This window comes from Phalangium opilio, unplaced genomic scaffold (assembly GCF_054372755.1).
Source record: "Phalangium opilio isolate 3A_F unplaced genomic scaffold, DU_Popi_V2 ptg000025l_1, whole genome shotgun sequence".
NCBI lineage: Eukaryota > Metazoa > Arthropoda > Arachnida > Opiliones > Phalangiidae > Phalangium > Phalangium opilio.
The window spans coordinates 4,083,566-4,100,493 of NW_028324156.1; the positions used below are offsets into that span (position 1 = coordinate 4,083,566).

At 34.4% G+C, this 16,928-nt stretch overlaps 2 protein-coding genes and 1 non-coding gene across 4 annotated transcripts in view; 1 reads left to right on the plus strand and 2 right to left on the minus strand.

Annotated features, from left to right (window-relative positions):
• The window catches only part of LOC149691867 (uncharacterized), a 42,545-nt gene extending 32,628 nt beyond the window's left edge, over positions 1 to 9,917 (minus strand). Inside the window, exon 1 of the mRNA XM_089869330.1 lies at positions 9,609 to 9,917. The gene's annotated coding sequence lies outside the window, so the exon portion shown is untranslated. The remainder of the gene's footprint in view (positions 1 to 9,608) is intronic.
• Positions 9,918 to 10,210: 293 nt separating this feature from the next.
• Positions 10,211 to 10,283, plus strand: TRNAV-CAC (transfer RNA valine (anticodon CAC)). The gene has a single exon. It is a non-coding gene; the product is annotated as a tRNA-Val (tRNA).
• Positions 10,284 to 10,407: 124 nt separating this feature from the next.
• Strip (striatin interacting protein) lies at positions 10,408 to 16,387 on the minus strand. Of its 2 annotated transcripts, none has more exons than XM_089869328.1 (13): positions 16,181 to 16,387; positions 15,981 to 16,055; positions 15,654 to 15,909; positions 15,413 to 15,588; positions 15,205 to 15,317; positions 14,948 to 15,136; positions 14,337 to 14,717; positions 13,685 to 13,831; positions 13,296 to 13,621; positions 13,139 to 13,205; positions 11,920 to 12,024; positions 11,651 to 11,855; positions 10,408 to 11,037 (listed from the first exon to the last, which is right to left on the minus strand). In XM_089869328.1, the coding sequence occupies exons 1-13, from the start codon at positions 16,245 to 16,247 to the stop codon at positions 10,772 to 10,774; spliced, it is 2,373 nt and encodes a 790-aa protein (XP_089725454.1). In that variant the 5' UTR covers positions 16,248 to 16,387; the 3' UTR covers positions 10,408 to 10,771. The 2 variants fall into 2 exon arrangements, with proteins under 2 accessions (XP_089725454.1, XP_089725453.1); XM_089869327.1 differs by having other exon boundaries at positions 15,205 to 15,332.
• Between the last annotated feature and the right edge of the window lie 541 nt (positions 16,388 to 16,928).

A 16,928-nucleotide genomic window follows, 5' to 3' on the forward strand; every position in this document is an offset into this window, starting at 1 on the left:
ATTTCCAGGTTTCCCCCCCACATATTTCCAGGTTTTTTCCTCATATATTTCCAGGTTTTCCCCCCATATATTTCCAGGTTTTTTTCTTATATATTTCTAGGTTTTCTCCTCATATATTTCTAGGTTTTCTCCTCATATATTTCCAGGTTTCCCCCCCATGTATTTCCAGGTTTTTCCTCATATATTTCCAGGTGTTTTCCCCCATATTTTTTCCAGGTGTTTCCCCATATATTTCCAGGTTTTTCCCTCATATATTTCCAGGTTTTCTCCTCATATATTTCTAGGTTTTCTCCTCATATATTTCTAGGTTTTCTCGTCATATATTTCTAGGTTTTCTCCTCATATATTTCTAGGGTTTCTCCTCATATATTTCTAGGGTTTCTCCTCATATATTTCCAGGGTTTTCCCAATATATTTCCAGGTTTTTTCCCCATATATTTCCAGGTTTTCTCCTCATATATTTCTAGGCTTTCTTCTCATATATTTCCAGGTTTTTTCCCCATATATTTCCAGGGTTTTTCCCCATATATTTCCAGGGTTTTTCCCCATATATTTCCAGGGTTTTTCCCCATATATTTCCAGGGTTTTTCCCCATATATTTCCAGGGTTTTACCCCCATATATTTCCAGGTGCAAGGCCACTAAGTAACTGCTGGAGTGGTTTTATAGAGCAATAGGTGGGTTTCCATATTCACTACGTAGCAGCTGAACTCGCAGGTGCGAAGAAGAAAAATAGTTCGCCAAAATTTCCCTCCAGGTGGCTGGACAATAGCAATGTAAAATTTCCATAGAACCATTCCTTGCGCGCCAACTCGCGAGAGGGTTTAGCATTAGATTTGTCTTCTTAGCCCCTTTTACGCCTATCTCAATACTTCACTGCAGAATTTGGAAACCCACCTATAACTACGGGGTTAAAACCCCTTCAGGTCAAAATTACTCACGCTTCGCAAATATCCCTGAGATTTACCTGAATTTTACTAAAAATTATAAATTTCCCTGAGGTTTCCCCGACGATTAGTCAACAACTTATTTCCCTGACATTACCAGGTTCTCCTGCAGGTTTGTATGAACCCAGTAAAAGGTTGTCAAAAAAGGAGGTAAGTATCCATCCTCTCGGAAGCCTTAAGGAGGATCGGAGAAGTAGGGAGGGAGGTATTTGGGATTTTATCGGCAGTGTACATCGCTCCACATGCTCAGCAAAATGAGATCTTTTTTTTTCATAATATTTTGTGCCCTACAGCATCTTTTATATTTGACTTTTATTTTATATAAGAAAAACATTTCTTATTTTTTTCGGGGGTCCTTCTCTATCGTTTGGAAGCCTTGCGGAACGTGATCTATGGTACGATAGCGTGTTTTCAGAATAAATCATAAGAATTCGACGCCTTTTCGAGGATTCCATGTACTAATTTAGAACTATTCCAATTTCTCTCTACTTTAAGTTTGTCAAGTAAAATTGACAAGGCTTAAACTAGGGTCTACATCGATTGAATTGAATGGAATAAATTATAACCCTAAATAACGTAGAAAACAATTTAAATATTTGCATAAATTATGATTCAAAATCAACGAAGACTCGCGTAGTAACAGGGTTCATACAATTTTTGGAAAACAAATTTCCCTGAGATTTCCAGGTTTTTCCCGTATATGGAGTATCCTGTGGAGCAAATGTTAACCAAGGAGGGGGGGGGGGCAAATATGACTATTACCAGAAGTAAATTTACTTCTGTTATTACATAATCAAAGGACATCCCCGTATCTCTAATACAACCAGAGTTATGAGCCTTCAAAGTATAGTGTAATGTTAATCCTATGGAGGATATGTTTACGGACATTTTGCTTAATTACTCGGCCCCCGTTTGACGCAAATTTCCCAGATTTCCCTGAATTTTACTAAAAATTCGAAATTTCCCTGAGTTATTTGTCAACTATTTATTTCCCTGATTTTTCCAGGTTTGTATGAACCCTGTAGTAGTTCCTTAGCAATAATATTACAATAAATTGAGCAATTACTTCAAGTTCCTTATCAAAATTTCCGGGAAATTGTTAGTTTTGTTTATAATATCTGAATCATAGAAACCGCCTACACCCACAGATTAAATTAAAATAAAATATTCAAATAAGATGGGAGAAAAATTAAAGGTAAGATAATGATCAACGATGGTAAGATTGAAAAAAGATGAATGTGCCTAAGCCTACTTAATAACATTGTTAGTATATTGTATTACCATCTCCAGCTAGGTGTGTGTTTGAAATTAAGTTTAATATAATATAATATAATATAAAAAACACAACGGGAGGGAACTGCTGGACGAGAGAGATTTAGGTCAGGATTTGGGCGAATAATGGGTCGAAACGAATGACATTGAAATAACTATAATAATAAACCACGATGGGGGGAGGGGCAGGACACCCTATTTCATTACTATTAAATAGAAGGCATATTTAACGCCGTATTAAACCGTCCGCTGATTTTTTTTTTTTTTCTTTTTCTTTTTGGGTTGGAAAGGTAGAAATTAATAATGAAGACTAATAACAATGCTCATTTCTTTTCTTTTCGCGTCAAGAACTTTTCCAGTTGGGGGAGAATTTGACCCGGAAGTGGGTCGTACGCACCACTGGTCAACCGTACCTTACACACACACAGCGAATTATTGTCAAAAATCCCGAACGTTATTAAATCGCTTCAAATAACAATTAGTAATGTTTTCAAGAAAGCCTTTACGCTATCCTTCAAGGGCAACCCTGCCTACCCCTGATAAATTATTTATAAAAGGCTATTTAATGGTTGCACCTTAACCACCTGTATAATTAAAGGGCAAGTACCATAAGCTACGAAATAAATGCCTTTTTCGAACACAGAATTATACAAGCTTTTCAGTCTGTTGTAGGACAGGGTTCATACAACTTTTGGTTTTCCAGGTTTTTTCCCATATACTTCCCTGAATTTTCCCGGTTTTTCCCGTATATGGAGTATCCAATAAAGCAAATGTTAACGAAGGAGGGGGGGGGGGCAAATATGACTATTACATAATCAAAGTACATCTCCGTATCTGTAATATAACCAGAGTTATGAGCCTCCAAAGTATAGTCAGATGTTAATCCTATAGAGTGTATGTTTATGAACATTTTGCTTAATTACTCGGCCCCTGTTTGACGCAAATTTCCCTGATTTCTACTGAAAATTCGAAATTTCCCTGAGGTTTTTGTCAACTATTTATTTCCCTGATTTTTTCAGGTTTTCCAGGTTTGTATGAACCCTGGTAGGATAGCGTTTGAATTGCGCGAGTCTCAAATGACTTGGCAATACTTGTCATAAGGATCGTTTCAATGCCAATCAAATTATGGTGATGTACTTTCATAATTTATTACACGTGAAACTATTCCTTTAAACCATTCAAACAAATGTTCATTGTCTTTCTATCCTAGTTACAGAAGTCTTAAATGAAAAAGGTTACTATAAAACAATCCTATAGCTCAGAGCGCGGCTAGGATATTCCCACGCTCAGTTCTTTCCGGGGTGCGGGGCCAAGCAAAAAAACTAATGGATTCTACTTCTTTCTTTGACATATCGATTTTCCAATACACCTCCTCCTCCTCCCCCCCTATCTTACTGTCTTGAACATCATTCTTAGCTAATGGATCTTATTTTTATTCATTAGCCCTTAAAGTCGATGGCAAAGTCCAAAAACGCGATTATGGCACGTCTATCTCTCTCTCTCCCTTTTCTTTTGTTTCTAAGCGGGTAATCATCAAAAGGGTCTTTTCAAACCCTGCCCCAAACAAGGAACATAACCGTAAAACAACCACCAGCTTTCCATTTATAACCATCTTGACATGAAAATCAAATTAAATTTCCGATTAAACCTTTAAATTAATAACGAAATGCCTTAAATTACCCCTATAAAAATAATATTAGCCCTTTAAACTTAAACCTATCCCTTTAAAACAAACTGAAAAGAAATTCACGGTTTCTAAAAATAACTACAATGAAAGAGGAAATAGCCCATCAAAATTGACAGCGAACTTTCTAGAACTATCCTATACCACAGTATCCACAGTGCAAAATGAAACACCTAGCAAAGAAAACTTTTTCCAAGAAACCAGAGAAATACTAGCTTATTTAGACCCCCAAGCAACAAGACCTTGAGTCACTATCTTGGTACCTGGCCCGAGAAACTTCTAGAACATTTTTTTTAACCCTTTAACTGACCAATCCGTATTTGGTCCCAAAACAAAAAGTTTTGCCCATTCGCTGTTAACATGAATACGCCCGGCTACGTCATAAATATGGTCCACTATTCGCCAAACCGAAGTCAATCAACAAACGTCATTATCCCAGAAATCCTTGCGAGAAACTAGAAGTTATATATACGAAGTCCCTCCTGTCCCATCGTCAGTCGATACCTGAAATGTCTAAACGAGACCCCGTCGGCTCACCCCCAAGAAATCTCTAAACGGACGGAGATTATTTTTTAAATCGAAACCTTTATTTTTATTCGATGTTTTTATTTTTATTCATTTGATACCTTTATTTTTCATCAAGTTGAATCGGAGAATATTTTAACCCCTAGAAGAAGAGAGCGCGCGAACCCTTAAATCGAGAAAGAAGAAAAAAAAACATAATTAACCCTTAAATCGCGTAATCAGAGAAAAAAAAAGATCCTGAAGAAAAACCCTGAAATCGAGAGAGAAGAAAAAAAAAGATCCTGAACCCCTATAAAGAATATGGAAGAGGAGCTACTTGGCGTAAGAAATTAAAAAAACTTGAAACTATTGATTAACTGGCTTGAAACTATTGTTAAAGAACCTGGATTATGGTTGACGGATTGATTCATTTTAAAAAATCTTAACTTTCTATTTTTGAACATCATTTTTTAGTGCATAATTGCACGCTTTTAACCTAACAAACCCCTAAATTTAATTTTTAAAATCTTAAAGGCTGTAGGAGGTAATCCTATTGAGGAGCCATTTCAAAGAGGTTATAAATTGCAAACCTCCCTTAGATGTAAGTTTAATTGTCTTGTTTAATTTCTTTATTTTGACCCCTATAAAAGTGTGTGAACATTTATGAACAAGATTGAATATTATGTTGAATATTAAAAATTGGATTAGAATCTATTTTGACTCTCACTTGACATATACCAACAAACGCGGTCACTTTTGATTCAGAAATTTTATAAGCCCCTCGTTTCCGCTAAAAAGGCCTTAACTCCCCACAACTGACTGCATTCTAACATCTAGTCTAGCGTTTGCGAGGATGAATCATAAGTGAAAATAGGTAGGTGTTTATCTTATACTTTAACCCCTCTAATAAGACATCGAACACTCCACCTCACCCCCATAAAATCTTAAAGAGCATAAAGAAAAGGCTTATAAATTGGCGCAGTCGGCAGGATGCGATACTTCGGAATCTTATCAATATGATGGATTTTGATATGTCTTAAAGAGAGTCAAGGTTGGTTCAATTCCTATTATTAAAAACCCATATATTTTGAGAAAGTATTGAGAAAAATCGAGCAATCAAAATGACGGACATTAACCTTAACTCGTCAGATCTATTATTAGCTATCTTCGCTATTGCTATCATAATTTTATTGTTGATAGGAATTTCGTATGATAGAATCTTAAACTTCCTGAGAAACCTTATTATGAAGATAGGTGTTTTATTTCAACGTACAAACGTTGATAAATCTAATCATATGTATGACATAACTCGAATAATTCAAGAAAATTTTGTTTCCCAACAACAAATAATGCAACAAAATTTTGCTTCCCAAAATCAAATATTTACTGATACTATGGTTGCTTTACGAGATAGTATGAAAGAATCGTTAGAAGCCCATAGAGAAGAGAACCCTGAGGAAGATAGATTAAATCCTCTATTTGCATCAACCCCTTATGTCCAAAAAGAAAAAGGAAAGAAAGTATCCCTCCCCTCCATTATACGCGAAGAAAAACGTTCGGAAGACCCCTATGCGACACGAGTAAAAGAATTTTTCAACCCCCCTACTAACGTTACCTTGAGACCAAATAGAGAGGAACTTTTTCCAAGAAACGAACCTATAGAGGAACCTACACTAAATCAGACTACATTTTTTCAAGAAAAGTTGAAAAGTCCTATATTTCCTGAATATGAGAGAGAACAAGAGACGTCAAATATTCCTGATATTACTCAAATCCCTCGCGGAGAAAACTTACAATATTCAACCCCTAAAAATCGAACTTTACCTATTCCTCAATTTACCACAAGATTTAATGGAGAATCAAACCCTATAGACTTCCTATATAGCGCGTACGAGTATGGGATGATAACAGGCGTGACACGTCAGGAATTATTGACCCACATACCCTTAGCATTCGAAGGACAAGCAAAGAAATGGTATTGGAAAAATATAAATGATTTTCATACTTGGAATGACTTTGAAAATAAGTTTAAAGAAAAATTTTTGGGAGATGGTTATTCCAAAATAATCAAGAGAAAAATCCAAACAAGAAGGCAAAGACCCAATGAGAGCCCTGCAGATTATGTGCAGGATATGATTAACTATTATGATGAATTACCCTCTATCCCCTCTGAGCAAGATCGATTAGATCATATAATTTTTGGATTAATGCCCGAATATGAAGCCCTATTAAATCTGAAAACATGTACCACTGTTGATGAACTTCTAGAGGTAGTGAAGCAACTTCAACCAGTGATGGGAGTTTTACACCCTAGAAATCAAGGAACAAACGAACCCCGAAACCCTTTAACAAACAAATTTTGCAACTATTGCAAGGAATATGGACATTTTGTTTATAACTGCCCAAATAAAAGGAGTAGACCACAAGAAGTAACCTTACCCCTTGAATCGTATCTTCCATCAGCTAGGCCTAAATGCTTTGTATGTAATTCTACGGATCATATGGCTAGAGATTGTCCCCAAAAACAAAACTATCAATCAAGAGAAAGAATAAATGAAGAACAAAATACCACTCCTAAAAGAACGGTTGAGATAACTGTCCCACAACCAGAAAACTTAATTAACGTGATACGTAATTTCGTCCCAAGAACTGGAAGTATACCCCTAAAATTACCCAATGGCAATTATGCTGCAATCCTAGACACGGGAGCATGTACATCGTTTATGGTCAAAAATGTCGCTGAACAAGTCTACCCAGAAATGGATTTTAACCGTCTGAAAACAAGAGAATTCTATTCAGCTTCCCCTAACAGTCCTCTTAAAGCTGAAGGCCCAATTAAACTTCCTGTACAATTAAATGATGAAATGGGTCCCCCTATGGAAATTGAATTTTACATAATTGAGAAAGCAAACTTTTCGATTATATTGGGATCTAATTGGATGACAGATGTAGGAGCAAAACTGAACTACGAGGATCATAGTATCACTTGCACAATAAATGGACAATACTGGGTGTTTCCATTTATTCAAAACCCAAGAGCAACCCCTACTACTATGACCCTGACCAATAACATAAGCATGCCAGAAGATATAGATCTGGATACAGAGAAAAAACAAGAATTGCAAAACTTCTTTATCGAAGAGAAGAGAATGAATGAAAATTCCCTTACGGAGGATGAACAAGACAAAGAAGAATTGAAACATAACACCCCTACTTTTTATCCCACTGAGCGGTTTTTGAATGGAAACAAGTTGATGAAGTCTTCAAGTACTAAAACCCCTATGCATCGAAAAAAAAAAAAAAAAAAAAATTAACGTGATGGTAGGATGAACAGAGTAAGTTCGGGGACGAACTTTTCAGAAGAGGTGGGGATATATAACCATCTTGACATGAAAATCAAATTAAATTTCCGATTAAACCTTTAAATTAATAACGAAATGCCTTAAATTACCCCTATAAAAATAATATTAGCCCTTTAAACTTAAACCTATCCCTTTAAAACAAACTGAAAAGAAATTCACGGTTTCTAAAAATAACTACAATGAAAGAGGAAATAGCCCATCAAAATTGACAGCGAACTTTCTAGAACTATCCTATACCACAGTATCCACAGTGCAAAATGAAACACCTAGCAAAGAAAACTTTTTCCAAGAAACCAGAGAAATACTAGCTTATTTAGACCCCCAAGCAACAAGACCTTGAGTCACTATCTTGGTACCTGGCCCGAGAAACTTCTAGAACATTTTTTTTAACCCTTTAACTGACCAATCCGTATTTGGTCCCAAAACAAAAAGTTTTGCCCATTCGCTGTTAACATGAATACGCCCGGCTACGTCATAAATATGGTCCACTATTCGCCAAACCGAAGTCAATCAACAAACGTCATTATCCCAGAAATCCTTGCGAGAAACTAGAAGTTATATATACGAAGTCCCTCCTGTCCCATCGTCAGTCGATACCTGAAATGTCTAAACGAGACCCCGTCGGCTCACCCCCAAGAAATCTCTAAACGGACGGAGATTATTTTTTAAATCGAAACCTTTATTTTTATTCGATGTTTTTATTTTTATTCATTTGATACCTTTATTTTTCATCAAGTTGAATCGGAGAATATTTTAACCCCTAGAAGAAGAGAGCGCGCGAACCCTTAAATCGAGAAAGAAGAAAAAAAAACATAATTAACCCTTAAATCGCGTAATCAGAGAAAAAAAAAGATCCTGAAGAAAAACCCTGAAATCGAGAGAGAAGAAAAAAAAAGATCCTGAACCCCTATAAAGAATATGGAAGAGGAGCTACTTGGCGTAAGAAATTAAAAAAACTTGAAACTATTGATTAACTGGCTTGAAACTATTGTTAAAGAACCTGGATTATGGTTGACGGATTGATTCATTTTAAAAAATCTTAACTTTCTATTTTTGAACATCATTTTTTAGTGCATAATTGCACGCTTTTAACCTAACAAACCCCTAAATTTAATTTTTAAAATCTTAAAGGCTGTAGGAGGTAATCCTATTGAGGAGCCATTTCAAAGAGGTTATAAATTGCAAACCTCCCTTAGATGTAAGTTTAATTGTCTTGTTTAATTTCTTTATTTTGACCCCTATAAAAGTGTGTGAACATTTATGAACAAGATTGAATATTATGTTGAATATTAAAAATTGGATTAGAATCTATTTTGACTCTCACTTGACATATACCAACAAACGCGGTCACTTTTGATTCAGAAATTTTATAAGCCCCTCGTTTCCGCTAAAAAGGCCTTAACTCCCCACAACTGACTGCATTCTAACATCTAGTCTAGCGTTTGCGAGGATGAATCATAAGTGAAAATAGGTAGGTGTTTATCTTATACTTTAACCCCTCTAATAAGACATCGAACACTCCACCTCACCCCCATAAAATCTTAAAGAGCATAAAGAAAAGGCTTATACATTATGACTTTGAAAACTCATTAGTAAGCAAAAACCTAATTTGCATCGCGCTGTTTTTATCTCAAAGCGTTCTGAGAAAATGGTTATTATTTATGTCTACTAAAGCTAAGGAATCATTCTTGAATTAATTGCGTGGAAGAAAGATAAGAAAGATTATAATAAATGTTTTGGGCAATATTACTGGGAACAAAAACCGATTTGTTGTACTTTAATGTATTTTGGTAACCCTTAGCAACAAGACGTACTAGGAAAAAGACATTAGCCTACTTACCTATAAAATGTTAAGCCTACTCGCGTGTTTCCCTTTGAAGTAGTCTTTCCATCATCAACCAATCAGGCACCGCGATGAAAGTTGAAAGTGAATCGGAACCGGCTTCTTTGAACTTTTTCAAAAGTTCCACTGGCACTTCCTGACATTAATCCATCGTTAGGCCTAATACACTCGCGTATACGGTTCTAAATTGCGTTAATTACCGATAATTATACATTCGCGACACGTTGATAATTAAAACCGGCAATTAAAATTGACAACAAAACACGCGTGACTCACCACTATGACGGCCGCCATTTTAACTGACTTTTTGTTTTTGACAGTTAATGGATAACGATGGGGTCGGCACCTAGCGGTAAAAAATTCATAAATTTTGACGGTTGAGCTAACGACGTTATTGCCATCTAGCGGCCACAGCTCTATTATAGATTGCAACAGTTTAATTCGCGGATATTGTCAAGTATAACTGAAAAGTGTCATTTCAATTTATTTAGAGCATTTTTGGTACAAATTATTAATTAAAACACAAACCATAAAATTATATTACCCATTACCTTAAGCAAAAAGCGGTTATATAATATTTATTTTGCCAATAGAGACATGTTTTCGTGGTGTAGTGGTTATCACGTGCGCTTCACACGCGCAAGGTCCCCGGTTCGATCCCGGGCGGGAACAGTGGTTAAATTTTTGCTTTAAAATATTAGAAATTAAATTCGTTTTTGGCGTTATATGTAAATAGACACCAACCTATAATTAATTTTAAATACGTAACCTTAATTAAATAAAATTAGGCAATATATTCAGTATTAAGATTGATCTTTAATTGTTTTTTCTCTCTCATATCCACAGCGTAAATTCCATTAACATTCACTCCAAACTTTAATCAAACCTATTTAGCTTGGATACAAAAATTAATTACAGGATGAAAAAAGATTCAAAGAACAATAAAATTTATTCCTACTAATCTAAAACCTAATTAAAATTAAAGTTTTTCCATTTTTTAATTAAGGGTTGATTTGATTTTGTATAAAAAGAATTAAATGAACTAAAAATAAATAAAAAGATTAACCTTTCATTCAATTAATGTTAAATAATAAACTCTGCAATCTAAATTATGTCTAAATCCATCGCGTGTTGTTTGTTATCAGCTTTTTTTAATTGGTTTATAAATAAGCTGTACTAATTAGCTGATCCCAATCAACAGTAGTTTGAAATACTTCTCGGCTAAGCCAAGTTTCATAATGTTGTTTAAACTCGTCGGTTAATTCAACTTCGCGTCCTAAAGCGCTCAAGAAATTATTATCTAATGGCTGGAAATCAGGATCTTGAGTATTGACAGATTTATCATAACGTCTAGTGTGAAACCGATTGATACTAGCTTGCAATGCAAATTCCTCAGCCTGGAAGTCCCAAGGTCTGGCATCTAAATCTGTTAATTAATTATTATTAAAATTAATCTTAATTGATTAATTAATTTGGGAAAGTATTAATTAATTTGGGAAAGTATTAATTAACTTGGGAAAGTATTAATTAACTTGGGAAAGTATTAATTAACTTGGGAAAGTATTAATTAACTTGGGAAAGTATTAATTAACTTGGGAAAGTATTAATTAACTTGGGAAAGTATTAATTAACTTGGGAAAGTATTAATTAACTTGGGAAAGTATTAAATAATTTGGGAAAGTATTAATTAACTTGGGAAAGTATTAATTAACTTGGGAAAGTATTAATTAACTTGGGAAAGTATTAATTAACTTGGGAAAGTATTAATTAACTTGGGAAAGTATTAAATAATTTGGGAAAGTATTAATTAACTTGGGAAAGTATTAATTAACTTGGGAAAGTATTAATTAACTTGGGAAAGTATTAAATAATTTGGGAAAGTATTAATTAACTTGGGAAAGTATTAATTAACTTGGGAAAGTATTAATTAACTTGGGAAAGTATTAAATAATTTGGGAAAGTATTAATTAGCTTGGGAAAGTATTAATTAACTTGGGAAAGTATTAATTAACTTGGGAAAGTATTAATTAAATTATTACCATTTCCATAAGCCCAATCATCATTCAAACGATGACGGACTTTTTGATAAATTGCAGACATTGTTTTCATATTACTTTTTCTCCATTGACGACCCAAATATTTTGTTTGCATTTTCAGCAATTTTAAAACGTATAATTGCATCATCGCGTGTTTAACTTTGAGAGCGCGCTTCAGAATTGGCGCCGATTTGAAAACAACAAGCATCTATAAACGTTTTTCAAAGTTTTAATGTTTTGGAAAACTTCCTGGTATTCTTTTTATGGAATACCATAATTCTTGAATGTTTCCATTTTGTTAGTTTATTTAAAACCCTTAACAGATTAATGCAGGAAAACATATTTCTCCAACAATATGGTTGTTGATCTCCAAGTTGCTATTAATTGAAGGGATAGAATTGAATTGAATTGAGGGGAAAGAATTGAATTCCAACAATTGAATTGAATTGAGGGGAAAGAATTGAATTCCAACAATTGAATTGAATTGAGGGGAAAGAATTGAATTGAAGGGAAAGAATTGAATTGAAGGGAAAGAATTGAATTGAAGGGAAAGAATTGAATTGAAGGGAAAGAATTGAATTGAAGGGAAAGAATTGAATTGAAGGGAAAGAATTGAATTGAAGGGAAAGAATTGAATTGAAGGGAAAGAATTGAATTGAAGGGAAAGAATTGAATTGAAAGGAAAGAATTGAATTGAAAGGAAAGAATTGAATTGAAAGGAAAGAATTGAATTGAAAGGAAAGAATTGAATTGAAGGGAAAGAATTGAATTGAAGGGAAAGAATTGAATTGAAGGGAAAGAATTGAATTGAATTGAAGGGAAAGAATTGAATTGAAGGGAAGGAATTGAATTGAATTGAAGGGAAAGAATTGAATTGAAGGGAAAGAATTGAATTGAAGGGAAAGAATTGAATTGAAGGGAAAGAATTGAATTGAAGGGAAAGAATTGAATTGAAGGGAAAGAATTGAATTGAAGGGAAAGAATTGAATTGAATTCCAACAATTGAATTGAAGGGAAAGAATTGAATTGAATCCCAACAATTGAATTGAATTCCAACAATTGAATTGCATTGAAGGGAAGGGAAAGAATTGAATTGAAGGGAAGGGAAAGAATTGAATTGAAGGGAAGGGAAAGAATTGAATTGAAGGGAAGGGAAAGAATTGAATTGAAGGGAAGGGAAAGAATTGAATTGAAGGGAAGGGAAAGAATTGAATTGAAGGGAAAGAATTGAATTGAATTGAAGGGAAAGAATTGAATTGAATTGAAGGGAAAGAATTGAAGGGAAAGAATTGAATTGAATTGAAGGGAAAGAATTGAATTGAATTGAAGGGAAAGAATTGAATTGAATTGAAGGGAAAGAATTGAATTGAATTGAAGGGAAAGAATTGAATTGAATTGAAGGGAAAGAATTGAATTGAATTGAAGGGAAGGGAAAGAATCGAATTCCAACAATTAATTCAATTGCAAGAATTAAATTAGTTAAAAACGTACAAGTGTTTCATCAGTTAATTCAGCTTGATCTCCAATAACACAAGCGGGGAAATCAATAACTGATATTCTATAAATATTATATTTAAATCAAATTTAATTAATTAATTAATCAATCATATTGTTAATTTAAAATGGAGAGAAAATTGCAAATTATTACGTATTTTTCGCTCCAACATAAGACATGATGTTCTGATTAAAAAATTTAAGAACCAAGGGGATGCAATTGGCAAACATCATTTGCTGACTCATATATTCAAACTGATAAACGTGGTTAATTTTCAGATGTTTCAGAAGCAAAAGTAAAATCCCAGAGATGGATTTAACAATGACTTCTTTATGGCGATTAACATCAATTCCCAATTTCATGGATTGCAACATAGTCATTGGCATCTCTTCCGGGAGAACATCAGCCATAATATTAACCGATTCTGTTTTGGCTTTAGAAGTTGGAGCAGCGGCTAGTAAAATTTTCAATAACGCAATCTGGACAAAAAATAAACGTTTAAACGAATTAAAAGCTATTAAATTAAATTAAATTTAATTTACCATATATTGAGGTAGACTAGACAACATAGCTTGATACAAAACTTCAACCGGAGTTGAAGGGATATTAACTTCCTTTTGAGAAAGAGGATGCTTCGTCATTTCATCCTCCCTTTTTATTTGTACTTCAGAGAGTGAGACGTACATATGCTGAAAATAAATTAATTAAATTATTCTTAATTAATTAAGTATTAACAGAAGGGGATAATAGAAGAAGGATGACACTCTGTATCCTCTTAATGCTTTAGTTATGTAACGTCATTCTTCCCAGGCTCAGTGTTCACCTTTTAGTTTGCTTTCCCGCTTATCAAACTAAAAATGGGCATCGCACCGTAAGGTGAATTCTATAGTTGTTTGGCACTAAATCCCCATCAATCATCCCACAAACCTTGATTGTCTTGACGTGGGACAAAAATGCACAAGCGCATGCATGCGTCTTGCCAAATATTTAAACGCTAATAGAGTAATAGAGGGAACTATTTATCGTGTATGTGATTCGGTTTAGTAACCTTGCTCTAAATGTTAATTCTGATGTTGGGAAGAGTGACGTTACACTTACCCCGCTTTGTGCTTGTACACTTCTCTCGAAGAGAAGTATTATATACTTCTGGCATTAATTAATTTCTTTTTAAATTAAATTAATTAATTATATTACCTGTTGCAAAACTTTGAGACCTTCGTGAATCGGTTCAGGCAATCCAGCCAAAGATGTCCTATCATTCATCAATTGATATCCGACAAACTTCAAGCGAGTACAATCTAAAAAGTAATCTATATCTCTCTGACGAACTTTGGGAACCCAGGGTAATCCTTTATTAAAAGTGGCGTGATTTTGGGACTGATTTCCATGAGGAATCGGTGTAGAAGGTCTAGGAGAAGATGATCTCATCTCGTCACTACCGGAAGGTCTCTCGTCATCCATTTGAGAATTCCTTTGTTCCTCAATCTCCCTCAGTTCATCGTCAGTACAATTTTCACTGTCCATATCGTGGAAGTTCATGGAATCATCCATACTGTTTTGCTTACTTAAACCTTGCTGCTAGAGAAGTTAAGTGTTAACGCGGAACCCAAAGATTGAAAAAAGAGAGAGCGAGAGAGAGAGAGAGAGAAAAAAGAGAAGAGACTCAAAGCTGATGAAGAAAAGACATGTGCACTTTTTTGTTTTGTTGGAAAGAGATAAAAAGTTTCAATATAAAACATTCTTCAGTGCATAGATATTAATTAAAATGAAAGGTCGGATGTAGGAATGAATTCAAATTATCAAACCCTTTTAAAAGGACGTAGATTCTTTCTTTGTTGTTGTTGTTCTATTAAATCCGCCGCAGATGCGGGTGGGGAAGCGGCTCTCATGGTTCTAGCAACTTCAATTGTATCATCAGGAACAGGAAGAAGGTCACAGTCTTCTCTATATTTGGCTTTAAGTCTACGAAGTTCATCCGTTCCTCCCAATGATACCTAATAAACGTTGTTTTATGGCCTCAAACATTCCAAACCATCGCAGTCTAAAACTATAACTAACTAACCAAAATGGTTTTCCACAATAACAAGAGAACTTTCTTAATTGGAAAATGAGGGGCTGAACCGCTACAAAACTTGGTGACCATTTGAAACAAGGTTATTGCTAACAGTTCATCTCCTATAATAGGTTGGGCTGAAATAAATTAGTACCGTCTAATAACAAGGCAGCCAATGGGGAAGGGTTTGTAAAGTAAACTAAGAATTTAATAATACCAAGCTCCACTTTGAAAGCTTCTCTCAATTTCTCCATTTCTTCAGTGTCGGATTCATCAGAAACTCTCATAACTTCCACAAACGTGTAGAGAACGCTAAATACGACTCTAAGGTCAGTGCTATCCCCCAATGAAACAGCTGGTTTACGTAGTGCGGAGGTTGCCGCGCTACTATTCCTAATTTGCAATAACATTTTGGTTTCGCAACTTTGTAAATATTCCATTTTTGGAGGAAATCATACTCTATTTCCATGTTTAAAAGCTGCATGAACATGTGAAATATCCCTTCTTGATACATGAGAAAGATGTTATCTCGAGTAAACTTCCGTTGTTCTTCAAATGAAAGGCATTCCCCAAAGGTTCCCTGCGCTAGATAAAGAACTGCCCTAGCTACTTTCATGCGATTGGATCTCTGGGAAGCTTCCAGAGCATCCAAAAAGTGCATTATAACGAAATATTTTTGAGATTCGTTCAACTCTGTCCATCTTGGTGGTAATCCTGTTACATTTATAGGTCAATAATTACTCAGCCAAACCCTTAGAGGTTATTGATAAGGGCTAATTACATACCACATTCCTCTAAAACAGACTCAAATGCTGTTTTATTATGAGTGAATTCATTCTCCTCAGTATAACTATATAATTCTAGTAAAGAATCATGAAAGAGAAATTTCACTTTACATTATGAGCTTCTTACCCCTAAGCCTACTTTTAAGCCTTGTCAAATGACAAAAAATGAAGGAAAAACAAAATAATTAACAACAACAAACCTGAAATTTCAGTCGTGTGGTCATCAGTATCGTAATAATTAAACTCGATATCTGGACAGTCACTCATGTTTGAAATAAATTCAAATTAATCACGCGATAAATACAAATTAAACTAAATTCTTCATTAAAATTAAATTTTTATAAGCGAAAACCGCACACGACATCCTCTTCCAATCCAATCCCGATTATATCCGTACTGAGAAGGGACGCTACTAATTTGCCTAAGTTTGCAGCAAACCAATTTTTTTGCATAAGGCCGCCATTTTCAAAAGTTTGCTTCCAAAATACTAATTTGCATAAATTCTACAAACGTTTTCTTGCATAAGGCAAGTATTTTCAATAGTTTGCAGCCAATATACTAGTTTACATAAAATTCACCAGCAAACTTCCCCATGCATAAGGCCGCTAATTTCAAAAGTTTGCTACAAGAATACTAATTTGCATAAATTTACCGAAAACTCGATGAAACTCATGGTTTTTTTAAAGGAAATCTATTAAGTTATTTACGCTCATAATTTAGCGATAAATTTATAACATAATATCAAGGGTTTCACAGGTTTCAAACCAAATTTATTTTGCATAAAAAGTATAAAACAAGAAAACTCGATGAAACTCATGGTTTTTTCAAGGAAACTTATTAAGTTATTTACACTCATAATTTAGCGATTAATTTTATAACATAATATCAAGGGTTTCCCAGGTTTCAAACCAAATTTATTTTGCATAAAAAGTATAAAACAAGAAAACT

What these genes read in the sequence shown, in the direction of transcription:
- Strip (XM_089869327.1), bottom strand. Translation starts at nt 16,247, where the DNA reads ATGAGTGACTGTCCAGATATCGAGTTTAATTATTACGATACTGATGAC. An exon ending in TATTGTGGAAAACCATTTTG is followed by an intron (nt 15,137 to 15,204) that starts GTTAGTTAGTTA and finishes AACGTTTATTAG; the next exon opens with GTATCATTGGGAGGAACGGA. An exon ending in AATTAACTGATGAAACACTT is followed by an intron (nt 12,025 to 13,138) that starts GTACGTTTTTAA and finishes TTCAATTAATAG; the next exon opens with CAACTTGGAGATCAACAACC.